Source organism: Corvus brachyrhynchos, unplaced genomic scaffold, assembly GCF_000691975.1.
Source record: "Corvus brachyrhynchos isolate BGI_N302 unplaced genomic scaffold, ASM69197v1 scaffold152, whole genome shotgun sequence".
NCBI classification, from domain to species: domain Eukaryota; kingdom Metazoa; phylum Chordata; class Aves; order Passeriformes; family Corvidae; genus Corvus; species Corvus brachyrhynchos.
In genome coordinates this window covers 1,174,787-1,198,431 of record NW_008237447.1, presented here as the reverse complement: position 1 = coordinate 1,198,431, position 23,645 = coordinate 1,174,787, and the positions used below count along the sequence as shown (strand labels likewise).

Here is a 23,645-nt window from a genome sequence, read left to right as displayed (position 1 = left end):
CATGACCATTCAGTATTAACTGGTGCTTGTCACTAACTTTGCAATTATTGGATTCTGGTTTTGGGTTTGTTTCTTTTCATAAAAGAAAATTAAAAATTTGTTTGTTTCACTGCTTGGATAAGGGTTACAGAATATTTGTTGAGCTTTTACCTGGATGAAAGGCTCCATGCCAATGTAATGCTCTCTAGTATTTTAACATTTCAGTGTGATTCAGACACTGTTACTAAAGATGCAATCTGTGTTATTTAAGGAGAAGCACTTGCCACACAGGACTTGTGTGAGTGGAGGAAATCTGCAAAGGGCATGGAAAGAATAAAAAATTGCTTGGACACCTGGTTTTATAGCAGTTTGCAAAAGTACTGGTAATCAGGCAATGAACTTGACATGCCAAAAAAATGGGGTAACTGAGAAATGAATAAAGCCAGTTGTAATAAATAAAAGAATATTTTTATAGAAAGGATTTTTTATATAAAGAATAAAAACGATGAAAACAGTGAAGCCTCTAAAGGTGGAACTAAAAGAATAATCTATTGAGAGGATGATCCTAAGAATTGCTTACAATCCTATAAATTACTTTGTCTGTCAGACCACTTAACAGTGATTTCAGACTGTGAATCCTCAACCACTGGGGATGTCTGAAATTAAAAATTAGTTCATAGTGAAGTGTAGTTTTTGGTTTAGCTGTTGTTCTGCCACCTCCTTCCACAGTTCAGTTTACTTTTTGCACTGGTTTGTTTTGATCAAAATTTAGCTTTTTTTGGAAACATCAGGAAGCTATTACATTCATTTTGAGAACTTACCCGTAGACCCCAGTTGCATAGTTTTACACCACAAATACTCTCATTTGTTCTGTGTGTTAGGAACACAGAAATGAATACATCTGTAGTCTGCTTTGTTCTGATTTATTCAGGCTGTATTTATTTTCCTTAAATAATTCTTTGTTAAATGGTTTCATTGCTGGAGATGGGGAGGGGGTTGTAATGTATGGCACGAATCCTGGACATTTAAGTCCTGTGATTCATCCCTTTAGGAAGAGAAAACCAATTTCAATATTTCTATTTTATGATTTGTGGATGTTAGTAAATTTTATTTTTCACTGTAATGACACTTAGTATCTGTTGCTTGTCTCTTTGGTCAGTTCCCCCACCCTTCTCTGTTCTGTATATTATTGATCAATGCTTCTCTCTTTACACCCTTTCTCTGTCTCCCCTCCCTGTTTATCAGAGTTAATGGGACCTGAGTTAGCAATAATCCGTAGGGGCCTGCAGCGACTGAGGCTTAAGAAGGCAGAACAGCAGAGACAGCGAGAGCTGGCTGAGGGTTCTGCACCACAGCCCTCCTCTTCTGAGCAGACCTCCCCTAAGGGCTCCTCACAGGACCCTCAGGCAGCAGGTTGTCACTTGCCAAGGTTTCTCCAGCAGATGATGTAGCTGTAGTTTGTGCTGCTGTTGTTTGCTGAGATGCTTCTCCTCCAGAACAAGGCATTTCCTGCATTCGCTGCTTGTCTTGCCTTGCATGTGGTGGTGTTTATCATCACATGGGTAGGGAAACAGTTGTTTTGGCAGGTTCATTGATCTAACATATTTGGATTGAATGATACTATGTGGAAATGGTTTTCTAGGTGCATGGTACCAGGTATGTGCTATGTTCATTAGAGCAGCTGAGCAAGAAATCGCTGTGTCTTGTGTAGAACGAGAATTACACGCTTGAAATTGCATTTTGGTGCTACTTGTATCCAACAGCAACATTTATGACTTGGCTTTGGGTTAGCATATGTTCTAAATCAGAGTAACAGTTCAATGAAACAGCGTTTTGGCACTCTTCAGTGCTATGGTTTTACAATAAGTGTAGTGAAAATACTTGTACCTAGCCAAAGTCCGCAGATATGCTCTACTTTTTTTGAACAGAACAACTTTTCATTTCACCATCCTCTTTCTCTCTTATCTTACTGAAATTAAAAATGATTACAAGAAAGCCTCAAATATGTTTGCAATAACATATTTGAGAAAGTTAGGGCAGAAGCACGCATATGAATAAAGAGACAAACCCTAAAGCATAAACTTGAAACAAATTTTGTCGTGGCATCATGTGAAAATGAGTGAGCTGCATGCTGTGTGAGAATTCAGTGTATTTTGTGTTGCAGTGTCTCTTCTGTTGATAAATCCTGTGACAGTTGAGATGTGGCTAAATTGCTTTTAGAGATTGTGTCACGCATTCACAGCTGTCTTGCCATGGTGCAGTCTATTCCTTAATCTGGAGCCCTACAGAACAATCTGATGTAACAGTGGCTGATGCTCTTGTCACAATGTGCAGTTACTGAACTTTGAATAACTTCCTATGCTAGAAAATACTGCAGTGAGTTTTTAGAGTGTTTTGGAAACCAGTACATCCTGGGAGGGATGTGTTTTTATTCTAGGGATGGCAACTGTGGGTGCCTGTTACCGGTAGGAGGAGAACAGGAACGGCAGTGGTAGCAATAGCTTTGTAGGGGCCCGCAGCTTCCTGCCAGGACAAAAAAAACCACCCCAAAAATCTACCAATTTTGGTTTTGGGTTTTTTTTTCAGCAAACTGAACATCAGAATTTATTAACTCAAAGATAAGTATTGATAGAGGAAAAATGGTAACTAACGCAGTCAATAGATCGTGATCTTCAATTTCCTTTTCAGAAGGGCTTAATTTTTAATTTTTTTACTAAATTGCTTCTCATTGAATTGAGATTGGGAAAGAATAAAGTTTGTTTACAGCCGTGTCTGGAGGTTTATCTGTGGGGGTTTTACTGCCTCTGAAGTGTGTGTTGGTCTGGGTTTCGCTTGATACATCTCTCCCATCTCTTCCCTAGTGCTCCTTCAAGAAGGCAGTGTAATTTTTTTACTCCCTGTTGTTTGTGGGGTCCCTACAGCGCAGTGTAGGGTCCATACTGCCACAAATGTGAGAGTTTAAGCTGAGTTTAAGCTCCCTTTGACTGGGAGTCAGAGGTGGGTTGAACATACTTTGGATCCCCCCAACACTGCCTCTTGGTTTTGAGTTCCCACATGCTTAGAACTTTAAGGGAACTATTGGAAACATCCAATCATTTTGTTTGGGATCACCAGGAACCACAGAACACATACACAGCCTTGGAGGAAACTAATATTCAAATATTTATCTCTTTCTGCATGTAATGACAATGAATTTGCAAATTTAACCATTTTACTTCTTATATAATTGTTTTGAAAGACAGATTTACTCAGTGCTGTGGAAACATTTATTTCTGGGGAGGAGAAGGGGGAACCATTTTTTTATCTGACCTCCAGCTTGTTAGGATGTATCTTCTTGAGGTTTGGTCTGATGGGTGGAAATGTTGCCTTCAGCAGTACAGAGAGTGGAAGATATAAAAAGAGAAATTTAAATTTTAAAATATTGAATGTGTTTGGTCAATTAGTTCTCAAGAAATTTGATAGAAGATTACATTGTCTTTTCCTTTCTATTTGTATATGTAAATACAAGATATTCCTGTTGTGCTTCATCAACTTCTTTCATTGCATTCGTCCTTCCCCTGATATGGGAGGGAACAAATGAAGCTCATTTCTTTTGATTGGGGATCACCTTTCCATTGTTTATTTACTTCATAAGATTTCTGCACTCTGGACATGGAGTGGACATGAGTACTTGCTCATTTCTTTTTACTAAAGTTCTTTGTTTTGTTTTCCTTTTCTGACCTCTCAAGATTTATTTTTGGAAGTTGGTTATTCACAATCTATTCCTTTGGAAAACCAGAGCTGCACATTTTTGGTCTCTTGCTTCTCCATAGACACAGTTGTTTTCTAACCCTTGTGCTTAGTTGACTTTTCAGAACTATGGTAGGAGAAAAATAAGTGATCAGTTTTGGGTTGTTGGGGGTCTTTTAAATGTAATAAATTCTTATACAGAGACAATCTCTATTTAATTTTTATTTTTCCTGAAAGGTTGTCTTTGATGCTCTATCATGAGGCAGGTGTTCACTTTTCAGGCACATACTAGTTGTAAATTTTCAAACAAAAAATTACACCCCAAAATGTGTCTGCAAATTCTCAATCCCTGCTCTGGTAAAACTTGTATAATTTGCACTTGCGATTTTGTAGGGAATTCAGTGTGAGACTAAGGCCTTCATTATTAATCCTTATCTTTGCAACCACAGAAGCTCGAGTAGGAGGAGAAAAAAATATCCCAGCCATGTAAGAAATTGCAAGTATAAAATGTCAAGAGCTGAAAGCTTTTACAGGTTTAATAGAAAATTAGACTGTGTGGTAGTTATTCTGTCTCCCAGTCACAACAGGATTTGTAAGATCAATCTGTAGTAGTTAACCTTCACTATTTAGAAAAATGTGGTCAAAAGTTTATATTTTTGAGTGTGAAAGCGAGATGAGTAATGATTCACTATTTGACTCTGCAACGAAAGGTCTCAGATGACAGAGACTTTGTTTTAGTGGACACTCTCATAAGTATTGTATAAACTTGGCTGAATTTTAGAAGCAGTATGTGCTGCATGTTATCAAGTCTATTTTGTCTTCATAATAGCCTTTGCTTAGGTATTGAATAGATTCAGATATTTTTTTGGTAGCCACTTTATTTAATTAGGGAACTTTGGTAAATCTTTCAGTTTAGTTTGGATTTTTATTTATTGTATGGTTCCTCCCACAAAGCCTAGTTTTGACTTGCATTTTTGTGGCATTTCCTAACATTTAGATCCTGTGCAGTATTTAAACAACTGCATTCATGTGCTACATGCAAACAACAAGGAAAGTAAACCTTTTTAACCTGTTGTTATTGCCTGCTGTGGCACATAAGCATCACCATTAGTACATCACTTCTCATTCTGAGAACTTTTAAGGAGATTGAATTCAGTTTGAAAAGTAACAGAAATGTGAATCAGCTGATCAGGAAGTGAAAAAGAAAAAACAGATTCTAGATCAAGGGTTCCTTTAGTGGTTGTTGTATCTAATCTTACCCACAAAAACATGAATTAAGATGAACCTTTTTTTTTTTTTTCCTGAGGAATAAAATTTGATTTAGACTGCATTTGTTGTGGAATGCAGATATATACATGTGCATGCTGGCACATTGCAGAAACTGTGCTGCAAATTGACTTTTTTTTTAACTTTTCATTGATCTATACAGTCAGTCTTTAAAGCAGAGCAAACTGGACTTTCATTTCTGTGTTAAAGCTTTTGGAGAAGAACAAGGGAATGACTGCAGTTTTTATTACTAGATTCTTTGCAAACACCCAGATGTAGAAATGTCTATTTGAAGTCCACAATATGTAACTGAGAGTTTATTCACTGTGCAAAGCAATTATTCATAGTTATTAAATCAAGTATTTAATTTCTTAGATTCCTCTACAGGTACTGTGTTTAAGACTTTTAAAACAAGTCTCACTGCGTTAGACCTCACCCTGAAGCTGGTGTTGGAGTGATGTAAGGAGGAATTTTTTTCAACCAAAACTGAGGTGGCATGCTAATATTTTGGTGAAGTCAGGTGCTGATCGCCCAAACTATAGGAAGATCCTTCAGCATGTAACTGACCTTAAAATTATCTTCTATTTTCTGTTTGAGGTTGCCCAAATTTATGAATCTCCAGTTCCCTCTTTAAGTGGTGCTCCAGTTTAGAATGTACTGGTGACATTACAACCAGTGGTGAACTGCATTGGGATGTAGACCCAGCCTGTGAAGGCTCAGGTAAGAGTTTGGATTTTTGTTTGTTTTTTTAACTATATGGCACAGTTTTGGTAATACTTTTTTTTCAAAAGCTTTATAAGAAATTATTGAAAGTATTTTTTCAGACTTTTTTACAAAACAAAGCCATATATTAAAAAAAGAGGCATTTACCTGAACTTCTCTAGGCTGGTTTCATGCTTGTGCTGATTTCCCTGCCTGAGGTGGGGAGTTCCAGACTGCAGAGCCACTTCAGGGGGTGCTGGTGATCTGTGGCTTCAGGGCACTTGAAAAAGGAAACAAGGGAGTTTCAAATTGCTACAAACAACTTTTCTCTTAACCATACTAATTCGCGTATCTAGGGTACTTCCTTTATGTTGATTAAATATTAATTTTTTTAAGTGAAATACGTTCAAAAAGTTGTATGGAGACTTGGATGTAATAGTGAGATGTGGGAGGTTTAAGCCTGCATTGGCGTGGACTTCTATCTAAAAACCTTTGCATTTTCACTTACTGTGATTGAATGATGCACATGGTAAAATATACCTACTTTTTTACTTACTGCTGTATGGTGTGAGGTCTTAACAAAATTAGAAGTGCTGGTAAGGGTAGTAGATGTAGTTTCTTATGTTTCTAATTAAAATATGTTAGTTCAGTCTTCTGATCATACAGGTCTGAATTACAGAGTTGATAAGATGAGCTTTTCCAGCCAAGTGAAATATTATTTAAACAAGGGCATATGAGCTTTTGGGAAAGATTGGAGTGCAGGAGCAGAGCATGGCTGGGATCCCTGTCATGCATTAGGTTTCTCAGCCTACAGTCCAGGACCTCCCCTGCCTTGAGCACTTCTGATACAAGTTAATCCCAGCCATGGACTTGGTGAGTCAGAGATCAAAGCGAGCCCTTGAAAGAGGCACAGATTCCTGTGCTGAGTCAGCTGGAACACGAGGAGATCATCTCATGCCGTGGAGCATCTGTACACCACGTTTTTGCTCTGATTTACCTTCTAAAAAGTGGCTTACTACTCCATTGAAAATACTGCACAGTAAATACTTCTCTTCTAACTTAGATATTATATATAAAGCACATTTCACTTTTGGAAAGTGAAATATATTAATGCTACAAATCTTCTGCTTTATAGCTACATACCATAAATCTCGATGATAAATTCTGTGGTCTGGCTTAGGTGTGCTTAGTGCAAGGCATGGACATGATTGAACCAGGAAGACAGAACCAGTTTAATGCTCCTCAGTTACAGAAATAAGCTGTGTAAGCCCAGTTCCCAAAACAAGGCAGCCTCCAGAAGACACTGCCTCAGACTTCCCTGGTCTCTCTCCTTTGCTCCTACACTGGATATCAGTGTAGCAAAGGAACACGCTGCCATTCTTGCACCAATGGCTGCGAGTGAAGTACTGCTTGAGAATATATATATTTAAAGCAGCTTGGTCAATTTAGCAGGTTTTATGGCTGTACTACAAAATAATTCACACTGGTGATTCTGGCCCAAAGCTGGAAGGGAGCTTCCTGTAGGAGAGAGTATTATTTCATTGCTTTCCTTGTACAGGATCTACATTTATGTTAAAATTCATTTAGCGTGCTGTGATGTTGGCAGACTGTGACTCAGTTTGTAATACGGGGTATTAAATCCTTTTCGTTTAGGATGAATTTGTTTATAACAGAAGATTAACAAGTGGAACCAAGATATGATACTCTAGCTAATATCTTTGAAATACTGCATTTATTTATGTACATCAGCTCATTTTCAGAAAATACAGAAGTGAGATCTGGTCTTCAGAGGTGACAGGGGAAATAGACTCACAGAACATAGTGAATATTGCATCTGTTGTGTCTGTGCAATGAATGAGTGCTGGTGATAGTTATTAACTGCTAGTGTCGAGGGGGAAAAAAGGCACTTATCTGCTGGGGGGATTGATTATTCTGTTGGTTTGTTTATGTGATTGATGGGGATTCTTTTAAGACTGACGGGTGTGGTACTGTGATAAACTCACCAAGACTTGTTCTCAGTCATCAGAGGTGCAGCATCTGAGAATGCAGAACTACCAACTGTGATACAAGTGAGATGTATTTTGGTGCTTTGATGTTTTAAAACATTATTATTAAAACAGTATTTAAATATTGGAGGTACTGGCACTCCATGGAGTATTTTACGCTGAAGTATAAATATTCTGAAATTTACGTTTGGCACATGGTGTGAAATACTGGTGTCATTTGGTAGCTGGAGCAAAGGCTTTAGGAGTCATGACTCTTCAGTGTTTTTCCTGACGTGTCAGAAGTGTGAAGAACACAGTACAATATTTGGTAATGGACAGGCATTTTTATTATCAACATGTCAGCAAGCTTCAGGCTGTTCAGTGAATAAATAATGGTTTGAAACAAGTGGCTTTGCTTCTGTCATGCCTAGAAAATGCAATATGGCTGGCTGCTCATTAAACAAACCCAAAGCTTCCTTATGTTGCTGCTTTTTTTATTTTAAACTAACATATGATCGTGACATTGCTGTGCAGTTCTCTGCTGCTTATGTTTTAAGTTGAAATCTCGTTTTTGTTTCAGATTCTCCTTCTTCAGTGGTTAACAAACAGCTTGGATCCATGTCACTTGATGAGCCACAGGGTGCGTGTGACAGGAAATGCGCTATACCCAGCCATAGCTGATTGCAATGCTTCCTTTTAAAGTTGCTTTTCATGATGAGAAACAGTCTAAAAATGCTGTTCATCCACATAAAGTAGAATTCTGTAAGCAGATCTGCTGGGAACTCATTATTTAATGATCAATATGATTAACAGAGTGAGGTTAATTGTTTTTGAAAGCCATCCTAAGCTCAATTCTTCATGCAATTACTGCAGTTCAGTGTAGGTACCATAAATGTCTCATGTATTCTACAGACAGTTGGAACATTTTTGTAAAATGCAAAGTAAAATTAATTATTTAAACAGGTTGGGGTTTTTTCTGAATGGTTCTTCTTGGATCAAAGGGCAAACATCAAGACTGAAATAACCTTTAATCTCATAATGCCGCATTAATTTCTCTTACGCACGAGTGATGTGCAGCTTTGTTATTCCTGCACAGTTTGAGTAACTCCAGAGCACCTCTTGCACTTTCTGGTGTTTCTTGTAGGATCCCTATGGACTGGAGGTGGACAGAATGCTTGTGAGCTTTCTCTGTGCCTACTGTGCATTAGTCTCCAAACTGTGAGCACTGAAGTGGGCCATAGGTGACCCTATTCCAGCTGCATCAATGTCATCTGTAGGGAATATTTATGGCTGAATAATTAAGGAGTGATAGATGCTAATCTAAAAATAGATTGCCATACACTCTGCATTATGCTTCCGTATCAAAGCCTCTGTAGAGATTTAATAGCTTAAATCCCACAAAAGAGCTTTGTTTTCTTTCACATTCTAAATTAGAATTCTAAATTAGAAAGCCATTTTGAAATCCCACTTCTGGAAAATAGTCTGTTTGGCAGCTGTTGAGATTATGGTTTATTTTAGGATTCCAGAATGTTGGAAAAAAAAATCAAGGGGCACCTTGACTAAATAAATTCTTTTTGTGGAAATACATTTTGTGATGAAATAGCCTTAAACCTCAATGTGTAAATTTGGTAATTATTCATGGTTTAGTAGTCTACGTCATTCCAATCAGGTTTAGCTGGAAAACTTGCTTATAACAAGTGGCCAAGTTATGTTCTCTGGTCTGAAGTCAGAGTAAAACATTTGATCAGAGTAGAAAAACCTAGAACTAACGTAGAAAGTCTGTAAGTTTACTGAGATTCTTATAACTGTAAAAATTTGGGAAAAATGTTTTTTTTCTGTTTTAAGAAGTTACTTCAACTAAGAGATTCCCTCTTATAAGTGCTTAGAAGCACTTCAGATTTTTTAATATGCAAAAATAAAACCCCAAAATATATTTGTTTTTTGGTACACCAGTTCTCCAGTTGTTTTAAGGCAATGTTTTTCTGCTTTGTTGGCAGACAGTATTACTTCTAATTTGGAAAACTAGGAATTTGAAAAATGAGCAAATTTATTAGGAAATCTTCTGTTCAAATGATAACCAGAAAGAATAATTTGCTGAGATCCAGTTGGATTTCTGAAGTTAAACTGCATTAGTTTCACTTCCATTTGAAGTCTCAAAATAGTGGAAATAGTTAATGAAGGAAGTCCTAACAGCTCTTTTCACACATAATTACCTTTCCTTTCTTATTCCTGTCTTCTCTTAATTTATGAATCTGCTGTCTTCTGTTGGACCAGTCTCTCTTGTTGGCATTTGTGTTTTAAGACTGGTTTTGGGTTTAAAGATCTTTTGATTCCTATTGCAATCCTATACATTTATCATGCCATCATTCTGACAGTCCAGCAGAACCCAAGTGTCATTTCTGTGTGTACAAAATGGTCTCAAATGGATCACAGTTATCTATACTTGACTTTTAAAAAAAGTTTTGGATTGTGACTGTAATAGTGGAGGGTTGGCCTTTAGATCTATTGCAGTGTTAGGATTTTAAGGTACTGCCTGAGTTGGAATGAATAAAAAGGGAACCCGAGGCCTGATTAAATTTCATGTGTTAAGCCTTCTCACAGTATTCCTGGTTTTCTGAAATACACCACTTATTTTCTCCTCATTGGATCAAGTTTTCTCTCCAGAAGTATCTCTCTTAGGTCTTCACACAGAATATAGTGCTGGATAGGAAATATTTTGGGTTTTATTCAGGAGAAATCATTGATGCTCTTCTCATAAGGTTGCCAATAGATGAGTGAACAGGGCAGCATTTGAGATGTGGAAAACTGGCTTCAAGTTCCTTACAGTGTTAATTGAACTAGAAAATGCAGTCTGTAAACTTGTCCTTATGCACTTACCCCTTTACAGTTGAGAGCCCCAGTCTTGCAGAGGTTCATTTGCTAAGATAAGAAGTGGGTCTGAGGTGTCAGATGCTGTCAGTTGTGCAGTTTGAGTTTGTGGATTTGTTTTTCATGCAAGGTTATGAATGACATTTTGCCTTCAGTTTTAAGAGTGGTAGTTTAAAAGTGCCGTCTTCCTGTGGGCACCTGGAGAATGTTCATGGGAGTGTGCTTTAGGACAGGGCTGTTTATGAAATAACTGTAAGTTGTTGATAGTATCTTCAAAATATCTCGTGTTTGGCTGTAAAATTAAGTAAAGTTTCAAGGCATTTTTGAGGAGTTTGGAATAGAGTTTAGGAAGGTGTTGACAAGCTACAGCTTTCTCATTACCCTGCTAGACTTGGCAACCAGATTAATGAACTGAAGCACCTAAGTCACAGAACTGGGACCATTTTCCTCTCCTTCCCTTCATTATCAATGTGAAATAGATCTGCCCTGATGGGATGAACTTAGTAGTGGAAGAGAACAGAGCTTCATTCTGATCTGGGCAGTCTTTGGCAATCACATTTCTCCCTGAAAACAGAGTTCAAGACTTGTGGGGCTTATGTGGCTTCTCTGAAAGAATGTTCAGTTATGTAGGAGGCAAAGCTTACTCATTTTCTTCACAGAGGCTTCTATTCAGCTTTCATTAGCAGTGTAAACTCAATATCAAATATTGAACTACACAACTAATTCTCTGCAGTTTATTATCAGATTCTCCTCTCCTCCGTCTTTTAAGAAGTTTCCTGTTCTTCTTAGTGTCTGTTATGCCCTAAAGCTACTTTAGAGAAGAAACTGACCCCATCCAAATTGTAGTTCATGCTATCATAGATTTAAGAAAATCCTATTATCCAGTATGGTTTAATAGCTGTTTCCAGAAACTTGTAAAAATAACTTCTCAGTCAGTGCCCTCTTTAGTTAAGTCTACAGCAATTCTTGCAACTTTTTGGGTGTGAACAAATATAAACATTGCTTCCAGAGTAAGTGTAGCCAGTCCTCATGCATCTTGGTTAGATTTTCAGATACTGAGATTTTAAGACATGAAATACAAGCCTGGTATTCAATTAGGTTCATTGTAGATAGCAATGTTTGGTTACTTTGATTGGCAGCATTAAGTGGTTTTGTGCTGAAGCCAACCTTGCACAGCAGTAGGAAGTCTGTGAGTACAGTCATTGTTTGGGGGTTGTCTTGGATTATTCACAGCAGGAAATTGTCTTTAGGTGGGTTCCCAACTCAAAGATCTGTCTTGTCTGTAGCTGTTACAAGGAAGCTGAAGAATTCTCCAACTCTGTCACTTTTGACTTTCAGTGTCAGTTCCTGGTGGCTTGTGCAGTATGTGGGATCGATCAGTATTTCTACTTGCTGAGGAAGGGATGCTTAAAGTTGGAACAGACTTTTATAAAAAGAGATTTTATAAATCATAGGTTGTCAAAAAATAGAGAAACCACCTGTTCAGTTAAGAAAGAATGTTACTTTTGTTCAAACTGTCTATATAGCACTATAAAATATTTCCTTACATTTCTTTCTTAGGTTTCCAGTTCCTTAAATAAACTTTCTTTAATCAGTTTTATCCTTGCTCCACTCTAACAGGAGTGTAACTGGAGCTTTTATTTTAAAGTGGTTATAAGCTTTTCTTTGCATAGAATGAGGCCCATACCATGTGCATTATTAGGATCATGGTTGTAACTGCTTAATTCTCTTTCACATAAAAATATTCTAATTTGTTCTTTCAGGGGTTTTGTGGTATGTTTTGGGGTTTTAAATTTCTCTTCAGAACACGTAGAAGTGCATATTTAAAGTTCTTTGGCACAGCTGATCACTGCTCTGATCCTGTGAGTGGGCTTCTGCCTGTCAGCAGTTTAAAAATATGAGCATTGATTGTTAGGTTAAATTCTTATGTGCTATCTCATAGTTACTATAATTTAATTGTATCTTTAAAATTAAGTATCCTATGGCAGTATTGTAGCCATTACTGTTATGATAACAGCCTTTTTAGTGGGGAAATTTGTAGGTTTGTGTTTGAATGGAACATTAGGTTTTAACTGACTTCCACAAAGATGATCTGGAGCTTTTCCTTTATTACACTCATCAGTGTGCTGCCAATACTGCAAGGATATTTATAGTCCAATTTCTGTATTCTATAAACTAAAGAAAGGACAGAAGGTTTTATCTGGATAATCCTGAGATAAAAGGCTCAGTATTCATGAAAAGCAAGACTGCAGAGGCTTTTAGTGGCCATTTGAATGTTCCTAATTCTAAATAAACCTTCTGTCTGAGTTCTGAGAGAATGGCACCTCTGTAGCGAGGCTCAATCTGATGGTGCTTTCCATGAACGTTTTAGTATTGCCCAACTTGGCAAATTTGCCATTTGTGGATAGGTGGCGACCATGAACTCTACTCAAAGGGGATGGGTGGATGGACGGGTGGATGGATGGGTGGATGGTGGATGGATGTCACTGAGCAGTTCTGTTCTGAAGGAGCCCGGTAGCATCCTTAGAACCATCTCTGCAGCAGATGAGTGACCATCGTGCCGTGGTTTTCAGTTCCATTCACTTCTGCTGCTTTTGGACATCGTGAATGAGCTCATTTTGCAAGTGTTCCCCTTCTGCTTGCAGTTATTATAATATAAAACAGGGTTTTAAGCATAAAACTCTTGAAACATGAACTTACAGTATTTTTAGTGACAACTGACTGACAATTTACAGCAGGCCTAAGGGTACTGGTAGTTGTCTGGGTTCTAAGTAGGCAACAAAGTAGAGGATGGTGATTTTTCTAGGCTGATTATGTCTGGATCTCATAATCTTTTTTTCATGTGTATTTACTGAGGCAAAAAGACTGAATACTGCTTCCAAAAAATTATAATCCTATTAATACATCTGGTATAAAATGGATCTGCTTATTAATGATTATATTGTGTGTACACATATCTATCTGCAGTTTTATTTACTTGCATGTTGAAGGACAGCATCTCCTTTGTTTGCTCTTATAATTAGAAATAATTTTAGACCATTTTTCAAGCATTGCAAATTTGATGTGTTTACTCTGGAACTTTTTAACTTTTTGCTTGGGCTGTAAGAGATCTTAAACAGACATTATATATGTTACTACCCCATTTGATAATTAAATTAATCTTCAAAATTACAGCAACTTTACATATATTACTAATGCCTGTTCCAACTTTATCAACCCCATATTTACAGAGAGTGATAAGCCAAGAACAGGAACAGGTGAACCAGTTTTAAGTTTGCACTACAGTACAGAAGGAACGACTACAAGCACAATAAAACTGGACTTCACTGATGAGTGGTAAGAACAAGTTAATTTTGGTTTTGACTAGTTCATGATCAGCACATATCAATAACACTTGTCTAGCATAGCTATAAATTATTTTCTCTATGGTTTATGTCTATTTTTAGTTGTATTTAGAGGATTTGAAATGGCTGTAGTTCTTAATGCATTCAGAACATAAGACAGCCATACTTGAATGTGACATTTATACAAGAGGCTTCTTTTTTGTGTATCTACTGGGAATCTCTATAATGCAAACATAATTCAAAACATGCTATTTTCATCAAAACCTGGCAAATATCAGGGTGTTAGAAAGCAAGGTAGTACATGATGGAATGGTAGTCCAGGGGTTACCAAACTTCTCATATGGTATTCTGCAACTGAGTCTTTCTGTCACTCAGTTCCTGAGTTGTAAACACTGAAATTAATATTTCTGTGGCTGAGGAGTGTTGATGAATGCACAAGGCTGAGATAGCAACTTTGTGGACTGCTTAGGTGTTACAGTAATGACATCCTTTTCAAAAATGAACACACACTGCCTAATGGCCTTATGTACTTGGCTTTGTGTCCAAGCCTATCTGTAGAGCATCTTGGGATCTCCCAAAACAGCCATAGTCCTTACTTTATCTCATCTTATTTCTATTCCTCTGCTTATGTTTTCAAAATTATTGTAGAAGACAGTAAGTAGAAATGCTTGCTCATTGTTACTGAGGGGAAAAACACACAAAACCCAACCACATTTAGCTACTCTTAGGTGCTGTGTCTTTAGATATAAAACATACACCTTGCTCACAGTTTGGAAACTTAAACCACTGATTTTGCCTCCAAGATCCAGCAAACTTTGAAAGGATTAGTTTTGCTCTAATGCTTTTACCTAATTCTGCAGTTAGTCAGCAAACTCTGTGGAGTTTGGTGGTGGGTAGTGTGGTGTGGGCAGTGAGAGGAAGAAGCATTTTCTGGTAGGACAAAGTTGCAAGTCATTGTCAGTTCAGAGGCTGACTAAAAACACTGTGCCGAAGAATGGAGCAACGGAGCAGGATGCAATTCCATCTAACCAAATGATGGAGCTGAGAACAAATAACAACCCCCTAATCTGAGAATTGGAAGTTGTGCAAAAGAAATGAAGGAAAACAAGTAAATTGAGCATTGAGATATAAAGTAGATTCCTAAGAGTCAAAAAAAGTCTTAGTGTTTAGGCTGTGATTAAGTTTATAAAATGAGACATGAAATAGCAAAAAATCCTCCTTGGTGTCTAGCAGTACCCTTCTTGTCTGGCCATTCAGAAACAATGCTGAAAATTCTGGATTTAGAAGAAATACTGAAAGGACTAACAAAAATTTCCCTAAAGCCTCCAAATCCAGTACAGCAATGAATACACAGAATATTGCTCATCAAGATGAGTAAAAGCTCTGATTTAACATGACATAAAATTCCTGAAGTCTAGACTGGATTCTCAAGAATATTAACTAAGCATGATTTGCTGGAAGCATTTCTGTTTCTAGCAATGTAGCATATAAAATATACACAGGTCAGAAGATATTTTTAAAGACACAGTCTAAATTCTTGAGAATCATGCTTATAATTGCCTTTTTTTCTGCTTTTGTCCAATGATTTGCCTGAGTTAGAGGCCACATCACATAAGACAGCTCAGAACAAGACTTTGCATTTCCTGAAAGTCTTTGTCAGAGTCTAAAAACATGCATTTCAATGGCATTCAGGACAGCATTTTACATATTTCCTGAGGATTCATTTTCCATATTGTAAACAGAAATTGGTGTCCCACAATAATTATCTAAACATGAATGGGGAGTAAATGTCAAGTACCGACTTACAGTAAATCTTGAGAAATAACAAAACTTTGAGAACTGAAAGTCCATGCCTTAAAAGGTATGGGAATGATAATCTGTGGTGAAGGACCTGGAGAATTTAATCTGAATCAAAGTGTTTAATTGAATGGGATAACATTATTTATTAGTGCTCAGCTGCTAGCTTGTCATACGTCTAATAAGATCTCTGATTATTTATACATCTAAAAGTGTGCAAACAGTGAAATAAAGCAAATCCTTTGGAGTTCTTAGAAGATTTGGAAAAGCAATGAAGACATTCTTGAAAGGTTAAAAAAACAAGGTAGGAAGGACAGAATGGGGTTCTGCGATGCAGAGGAGTTGTGTGGGATGAGTGGCAATGGACACAATAGAAGAGAATTTTGAAATCGCTGTGAATTGGTTGTAGCTGCTGCCAGGAGCTCTTGAATAGTGAGACTGCAATGAGAAAGATGATGGTGGTCAGGCTGTGCAATTGCAATGATGTGATGTATTTACAGGATCCTAAATTATTTTCTTCTTCTATGTTACGTTGCCAGGAGCAGCACAAATTCAAGCTCTAGAGGGAGTGGAAGTCATTGCAAAACTGAAGGCCAAGAAGACTCTGTAAAAATAAAAGCTTCGGATGAGTCAGGGCCTGAAGGGGAAGAAACAAGTAAGATACAGTAGAATTTCTAATGCTAAGGCAAAATTTCTGCCCTCCTATGTCCCTGACTCCCATTGCACACAGTGGGAGTCTCATACATGCACATGAAGGCAGAACACAGCCATAATAAAGCATGAATTTTTTTAGGAAAGAAGAAGACAGCAACCGGAGATAGCTGCAAATAAATATAAACAGCATTAACAAATCTTGTCTTTAGTTCTAAAGCCATTATTCTTCTTAGGGATATATTGTGCCCAATTTGTATAGAAAAATAGAACAATTGCACTTTGCACTCATAAATGAGTGCTTGGAATTCTGTTGGATTTCTTTCAAGCTTTCACTGTGTTTTATTAAATGTGTTTGTCTTGCTCAGTTCATTGCCGAAAGGGCAGTCAAGTCAAATGACTGGTTCCAGGCACATTAAAAAAAAAAAATCCCTTTTAATAGACTGATAACTTCATTTGTCTTCAGAAATAGTAGTAAGTGTCTGTATTAAGAGTACAAATGCTATTTTTGCTGCTAAAGTTCTCATAGCCTAGGATCTTAAATACTTTAAGAAACAAGAAATTACTCCATTTTTCTTTGTTAGTGTGTTTACCTAGTCAACTTGATAGGTTTATATATACTGACTTTTATGTGACTGGTATCTGAGATTTCAGTAAAGAGACGTTGACTTTGGAGTGGATTGCTTGGATTGGTTTCTTCTAGGAGTGCTGGTGTCATTTAGACTTGCTTACGTTATAGAAGTGCATCTAAATGAAATCGTGTGGTTTACTATTAAATTGCTTAATTTAGGGGTTCCTGATGAATCTCACAAGGAAGATGCAAGTGCTGAAGAGCTGAAAAATACAGATGAAGCTGTACAGACAACAGAAGCAAGTATGTATCTGTACTCTTTCAAAGAGTTATAGAAAGAAGTAGAGGATGAAATATGAACTCAGTTTGCGCAATTTAATTTCTGTGACCATTTCTAATGTCTTCTAAAACAGACTATAATCATTAATGGTGTGATTTGTTTTCCCCAATATTTTCTTTTTAGCAGTATCAGATAAACCTGGTCCCGAGCACTCTGGAATTCAACCAGAACAAAATGGCCCCAATGCTGATACTCCCTCTGGGAATGCAGAGGAAGAAGTGTCCTGTGAAAAGGGTGCAAACCAAGACGTTTGCAGTCAGAGCACCGACCCCACTGCCAACCCGCTCGCGGCCAGCGAGGACCCTCAGTCGCAGCCGGAGTCCTCAGGGCTCGCAGCTCCGGACGAGGCCTCCACCAGGAGCTCGGCTCTGCAGGAAACCGATGACAGCGATGATGACCCTGTCCTGATCCCGGGGGCCAGGTATCGAGGAGGCCCCGGACACAGGTGAGGGGAGTACTTGTCTCTGCTTGGCAAAATGCTTCTTGCTGTTGTTTCTTTCTTGTTTTGTTTGTTTGAATGAAAGATCTAGAAACTCAGGCCTCATATCCTTAATTAAAATAAGTTGTTCTTTGACAACTGGCCAAGAGCTTGATGGCTGAGTCTAATTTGCCTATATGTAAGACATGTACAGCTGCATTTTCCCTGCCAGCCAGGAAGGCTCTTACAGGTCTAATACCAGTTTATGCTGATTTCTTGCCTGCTGAATACCTTGGTGCTAAATATTTGCAGTTTATTTTTTATTATCCTCCCTCTAGTGATAAGTATAGAAAGTTCATACATTTGGGTACAGGGACCTACATTTTCATTCAGCTGTACTTCAGGTGTTCTTATTTGGGCGAAGCAAGAGCTTTTAACCGCTGTTGTGCAGCAGTGGTGTGTTTGTAGTACAAACATTAAGACTGATGTGTTCAATTTTTCATTCCTGTTTTTCTCTGAAAGAGAAACTGTAATCCTTTTCCTTTTGTTGGTTGTTGAGTATCAGTATGTATGTCAGTAAAAAGAAAAGGTAGACTGCTAGCAGTTAGCATTAATAAAAGATTCATTTAGTAAGCTTTTTGCTTTTTAAAATACAAACATTTGTACATCGTTGTTTGATCATTCAGTAAACTGAGCCCTCAATTTGCTATTGTTGGTATAATACCTTTTTTCACTAATTTCAAAACTGTAAAATTATTCAAGCAACATTTCTGTTGTTAGACTTCAGACAATACGTTTTTTAGTAGTTTTAGGTGTAATTTAACCTTGTGTCAGACGCCTTTGCTTTACTCCTGTTTAAAGGCAGTGCTGTTAATTCCTTATGCTAGCAATGCAAATTCTTTACAGGATTTTACAATATGTATTCATTAGGAAATCAGGAAGAATTTAATAGTTGTTTCTAGAGAAGGCTTGGAATAATTTGCAGTTAAAATAGAAGTCATAAGCCACCACATTGTCAGTAGTGACAGAAAGAACAGTCAGTGGTTGTTTATTACAAAGCACAAGTAATTCTGCTCAGTAAACGACAGCTTTTATGAAGAAGCCAATGTACACGGATTCTGTCTTAATCCATTAACTTTCCATGCAGTACTAAGTATTTGTAGGCAGATATGGAATGGCAGAAATATTTTCCCTTGCAGAGCCAATGTTCATTATGATCCAGTGATTGAAGAGCAAGCTGTGAAAAGCCCTGCAATTTTAATCCCATCTGCATTTTCAAGCAGGATTCATAGCTTCTCTTCATGCACCATGTTGTCTCTATGATGTAATAGTTTCTGTAGTAATGTGATAAGAATGACACTTCCAGGTATCACACAGCTGTTACCATTTCCCACTAGTGGAGACATCCTAGATGAAGTTACAATTCATCTGACACGCTTTCTTTCCTCTGTGTGCAGTGAGATTTCTTCCTGTAACAGTTTATCACCTAGGAAAGATCATTCAACTAAATGAATGATATAATTAAAATCCTTTATGCAGTCCCCTGCTCCCTTATTCTTCCCCCAAATAAAATCTGAAAAGAAGTTGCTTTGTAGTCAGTGTTGGTTTAGGATTGCCTGCAAGTTTTCATTGCTCAGGTTTACTGCTTGACCAGATCATTTTGTTCTGCTTTTTTGTGTGTGCAAGCAGTGAAGTTTTCTAGTTTAACTTTGGAGCATTACATTCCCTTCTGTTGTTCAGGTTTCAGGAGTTTGTAAATGCACTCTGAGATACTAAGGAAGACATCCTGTGTGTGCTCAAAGGAATTTGGATTTCCAGAAAGGAAGCAGACACTGATGGTCTTAAAGGCTATACCTATAAGCTCTCAATCTCATATTAAAGTGAAAGGAACTGGAAGTCCTCTCTACTACTACTGTGGCAGTTGTTACAGCCTAAAATCTCTTTCACAAGCCAATCAAATTTATACAAAATCCCTCATGTCCCTTAACGAGTAGGAAGCTAACTCAAAGCATTGCTGCTACCATGGGTATACATGAACTAAAATCGGTAATTTTGTTCTGTGCTAACATTCTGTTTTGATTGAAATAATTTTTCACACTCAGTGCTTATCATTGAATGATGTTCATCCTGTCCATTTTCAGGTTTTGTCTTGTTAGACTGAGTGCCAAGTTTTTCTCACTCTTAGCAGTAAAAAATTGTGGGTTTCCTGCCATCATGCTGGTTTCTGTCTGCTCTTCATGTTTCACTTCCTGCCTGAATGTGGTAGCCCAGCCCCCTGCACTGTTTGGGTTTTGCTGGAGTAATTCTGTGATTGTTACTCTTGGTCTAGAGAGGATTCTCTGAGCACAGTGAGCTGGAGCTGTGTCCTCCTCCTCTCTTGCTTGTGGCTGTTCCCATGGGGCCTCATGGTCAGACACAAGAATGAGTGTTCCCTTTCACCAGAAGGAAGCTCAGAGGTGTGTAACTCAATTTTATTCTGCTGATTATCTACCCACCTCTTTTTTTCAAGGCCCTACAGTCCCCTCTCTATTAATAAGTTCTCCACCCTCAATGTGTGCTGCATGATTGCATTCCTACACCCTTGCTCAAGGACTATTAGCAATACATGGCACAAAATTGCCTGCAAGTCTGGGGCTTCACTCCACCAGGATGCTTCCTGTAGGCTTCTTTTCTCTTTCCTCGCTCAGTAAATTGTGTTACCTAACAGTTCCTTTACTAAATCTCATTTTTACAAGTTTATCTAATACTTTACTTTTCAATGGATCATCTTATAAGATAATTAATGGCATTAATATCTGAGTAATAATGTAGATTTTTCTTTCTCTCTAGAATACTTCGGGGAGCTGCTTTGGTCTTTTTTTTCATGAGTTTGGTTTTGTTGTTCTTTTTCTTTCTGAGGAAGAAAGACTAGCCTGCAGTAACCTACCTTTTGTGAACATATTTTATGTAATGAAGAAAAGAAGTTTCCTTTTTCTGTAGGACAAAAAATTTTTAAAAGGCTGTTGTAGCCTTCTGAAACAGAATGCTAAAAACTGACTAATAAGGCTTTCCCAATATGTAGCATTACCAGCTTTGTCTACAATTAATTTCTTTTTCTCTAGGCTGTGTTTTCTTATAAACCAAATAGCTCTTGTTTAAATTGAGCAGAAACTCCACAGGTGGAGAAATTAAGATCAAGGAAACTGTCTCTGAGTCATCTTCCCACTGTGAAGTACAACTTTCTCCACTGAAAAAGAAGGGTAGATTTCTGATTCTGTACTCTGAAATCATGATCTTTTGCTTCCTCTTAAGGAAAAGAAGTGGCAGAAATACCCTTTTGATAGCTCTGTTAAACAGCTAAATAAATTGAGAGCTTCATGCTACATCTCATCTTATTTTTAGTAAGATGGAATAAATATTGCTCATTTTGCAGATCTAATTGTACAAGGCTTCCATTATTTGAATATTATTTGGGTACAAATCCAAGTTGTAATGTTTTCAAGCTGAGGGTTTGATCTTTTTCTCAAATCTAAGCATAGATACAAGGGACATAATCTCATACTGTGGGTGCTTATAAATCTCAAAAACATAATGCGGATAGGTGGTTTCTCACTAAGGAACCTGAAACTGAGCCATCAGGAAAGACTGGGCAAAGTCTGCACCCACTTTAGTATTTTGAAAAGGACTTTAAATAGTACCAGCAAAATGTGGAGAAATACCATGATCCTTTGGTTGATTGGCTGAGTCAGCTGTATGTTGACTAGGAGTCAGCTAGGAATAGTTTTGACACTGAAGGACATTGCTTTAAAAGAAATAATTGACAATGTGGCATCTGACTTTTTTCAGCAGCATTTCTGTAGCCACTGAGCATCACTATAGGAATGGTCTTCACAAGTGACTAGAAGAAGCTAAGCAGTTATTTCATTTTTTCATGTCGTTTGGCCAGTCAGTACATGTTCTTTTTAACAAAATGGATAAGGAAGTGCACAGAATATTTCAAAATAAAAAAAAATGAAACCTCTTTTGTACAGCAGAGCAGTTTAGCTAGATACTCAGCAGAGAAAATAACCTCCTGTGCATTTTAGGGAATCCCCAGGAAAAGGTGCCTTCTCTGACAAATAAGATGAGATGTGCAGGTCTTTCAGTCTGGACATATATGCAAGGGCATTTCTTCTTTAAAACTTTCTGGGTCCAGCAAGTTTAGTTGAAACAGAGGGTTGTACATTGTAATGTGTGGGAGGGGAAGAAAAAAATCTATGCAAAATGTTCTTCATACACAGAGTGCAGTTTTTAACGGATTGATCTTAATTTTCACAGATTAGTCAAAACAGCTCTCTGAGGGCTGATTTCCTACTTAAATGACTGAATTAATTTTGTTTGGACTTTGAAGTTGATCTGGGGGTGGAGGCTAAGCCTGGAAAAAGCTACAACTAGTAGGTTACAATCTAAAGAAATATGAATGTAAAATGGAAATGATGATACAGCTGCTGTGATCTGTGAAGAAGTACTGCATTTTATAATTTAACTTTGTGTACTGTTATATAATCTGAATACTATTTTTGCTGAAATCCAAGTAGTCTCATATACTGACTCATACACTGGGAAGGAGCCTTCTCAGTTGGAATTCATAGAGCACATTTTGTAAGAGATGCTAACCTTTGAAAAACATGGTACCCAGCATTTGTGAATGACTTCAGTTGTTATTCCCTTTACTAGATATAATATCAGAGGAACAGCGATAGGTGATAGAATAATGAGGTAATTAATTGTTTTATTCCTCCCCTCCTCCTTTTTATTGCCATATATTGGATTTATCAGGTTCTTGTTTTTCACATCTAACTGGCATTTTAAGAATTGCTGTATTTCAACTGTTATGAATTACAGAGCATATTGCTTGAGTTATATTTAGCTGCATGTGTTGCATGGAAATTGAAAAGACATGGCAGTGTATACATTTTACAACCTATTAACATTTTTATTGTGTGCCATAGAAATTAATGGAATTTGAAAAGTGTGTAGTTTGTGAAAAGAAATACCTTTTCTTTTTAATAATTGAGCTGCTGAGGAATGAGTTATATTTGCATGGGCTACTGCTGACTTGCTTTGTCTGGTAGTAGAGAACATCCAGTTCTGGACAAAAATATAAGACTACATGGATCAAAGACCATTTATATTTTTTGCCTGAACAAGGTTATGGAACTGAGCATAATTATTAGAGCTATATTGGGTAATACACATTTAGCAAGATAGATGCTAAATGTTATACAATATTGCTTTTAATGAAGTTAAATGAAAAAAGTCACTTGATCTCATATTCTTCATTGAAATACTTGAGGGAAGCAGTTGTAAGAACACATAAGGCAGTTTGGGTAATTGTGTTTGGCCACATGCCCTAAGAGGGAGAAACTCTGCTGTGGTTTTCAGCCAAAGGCCATCTAGAGGGAAAATGGCCCAAAGTCATTCTAATGATGAAAATGAACATCTTGGCTTTGTGTGGCTAGAAAGGCAAAGGTGCAGGATGATGTTCCATTCAAGAGGTAACCTGAGTCCTGTATTTTAAATGCCTCAGGAAAATAGTGCAGATCTGTATTTCTTTGTCTTACATTTTCCTCTTAGCTGCAGTTGGACTACCTGGATTTAACTCATCAGCTTTCTTAAAGGTTCAGGAATCTGTGCCTTTTGTACTTTAAATTTTACAATAGGCATTCTTTCTATATTCAGCATGCTTACCAAGGAATTCTTTAGCTCTTCAGCACAGCCCAGGGGAATATTAGTTTCATGTTGCTATAAATTTAATATAAAATAAATGATGCATTCAGCATAGAATTTTTATAAGCCTCTTTTTCTCTGCTTTTCATCATAATTCAGCAGCATATCAGGTGAAAATTTAAAAATGTTTTGTAGCTGAGAATAGTTGAAACATTGATTGTGTTTGAAAGCTGGGAAATGACCTAGGAGTGCATTACAGTAAACATTTCTTTTTGTATGATCAGCAGTGAAATAACTTGGGCTTTAG

At 37.3% G+C, this 23,645-nt stretch overlaps 1 protein-coding gene across 7 annotated transcripts in view; it reads left to right on the top strand.

Moving 5' to 3' along the window:
• Positions 1–23,645, top strand: part of DCAF6 (DDB1 and CUL4 associated factor 6) — a 71,713-nt gene that overhangs the window by 33,390 nt on the left and 14,678 nt on the right. Inside the window, exons 11-17 of one of the 7 annotated variants that reach the window (XM_017731443.1) lie at positions 1,225–1,392; positions 8,242–8,301; positions 13,760–13,865; positions 16,210–16,325; positions 17,112–17,195; positions 17,359–17,677; positions 22,346–22,387. In XM_017731443.1, the coding sequence (XP_017586932.1) occupies positions 1,225–1,392; positions 8,242–8,301; positions 13,760–13,865; positions 16,210–16,325; positions 17,112–17,195; positions 17,359–17,677; positions 22,346–22,387 (895 nt within the window). Of the gene's footprint in view, positions 1–1,224; positions 1,393–8,241; positions 8,302–13,759; positions 13,866–16,209; positions 16,326–17,111; positions 17,196–17,355; positions 17,678–22,345; positions 22,388–23,645 lie in introns of all 7 variants that reach the window. The other 6 variants (XM_017731442.1, XM_017731445.1, XM_017731444.1 and 3 more) reach the window with 6 other exon arrangements.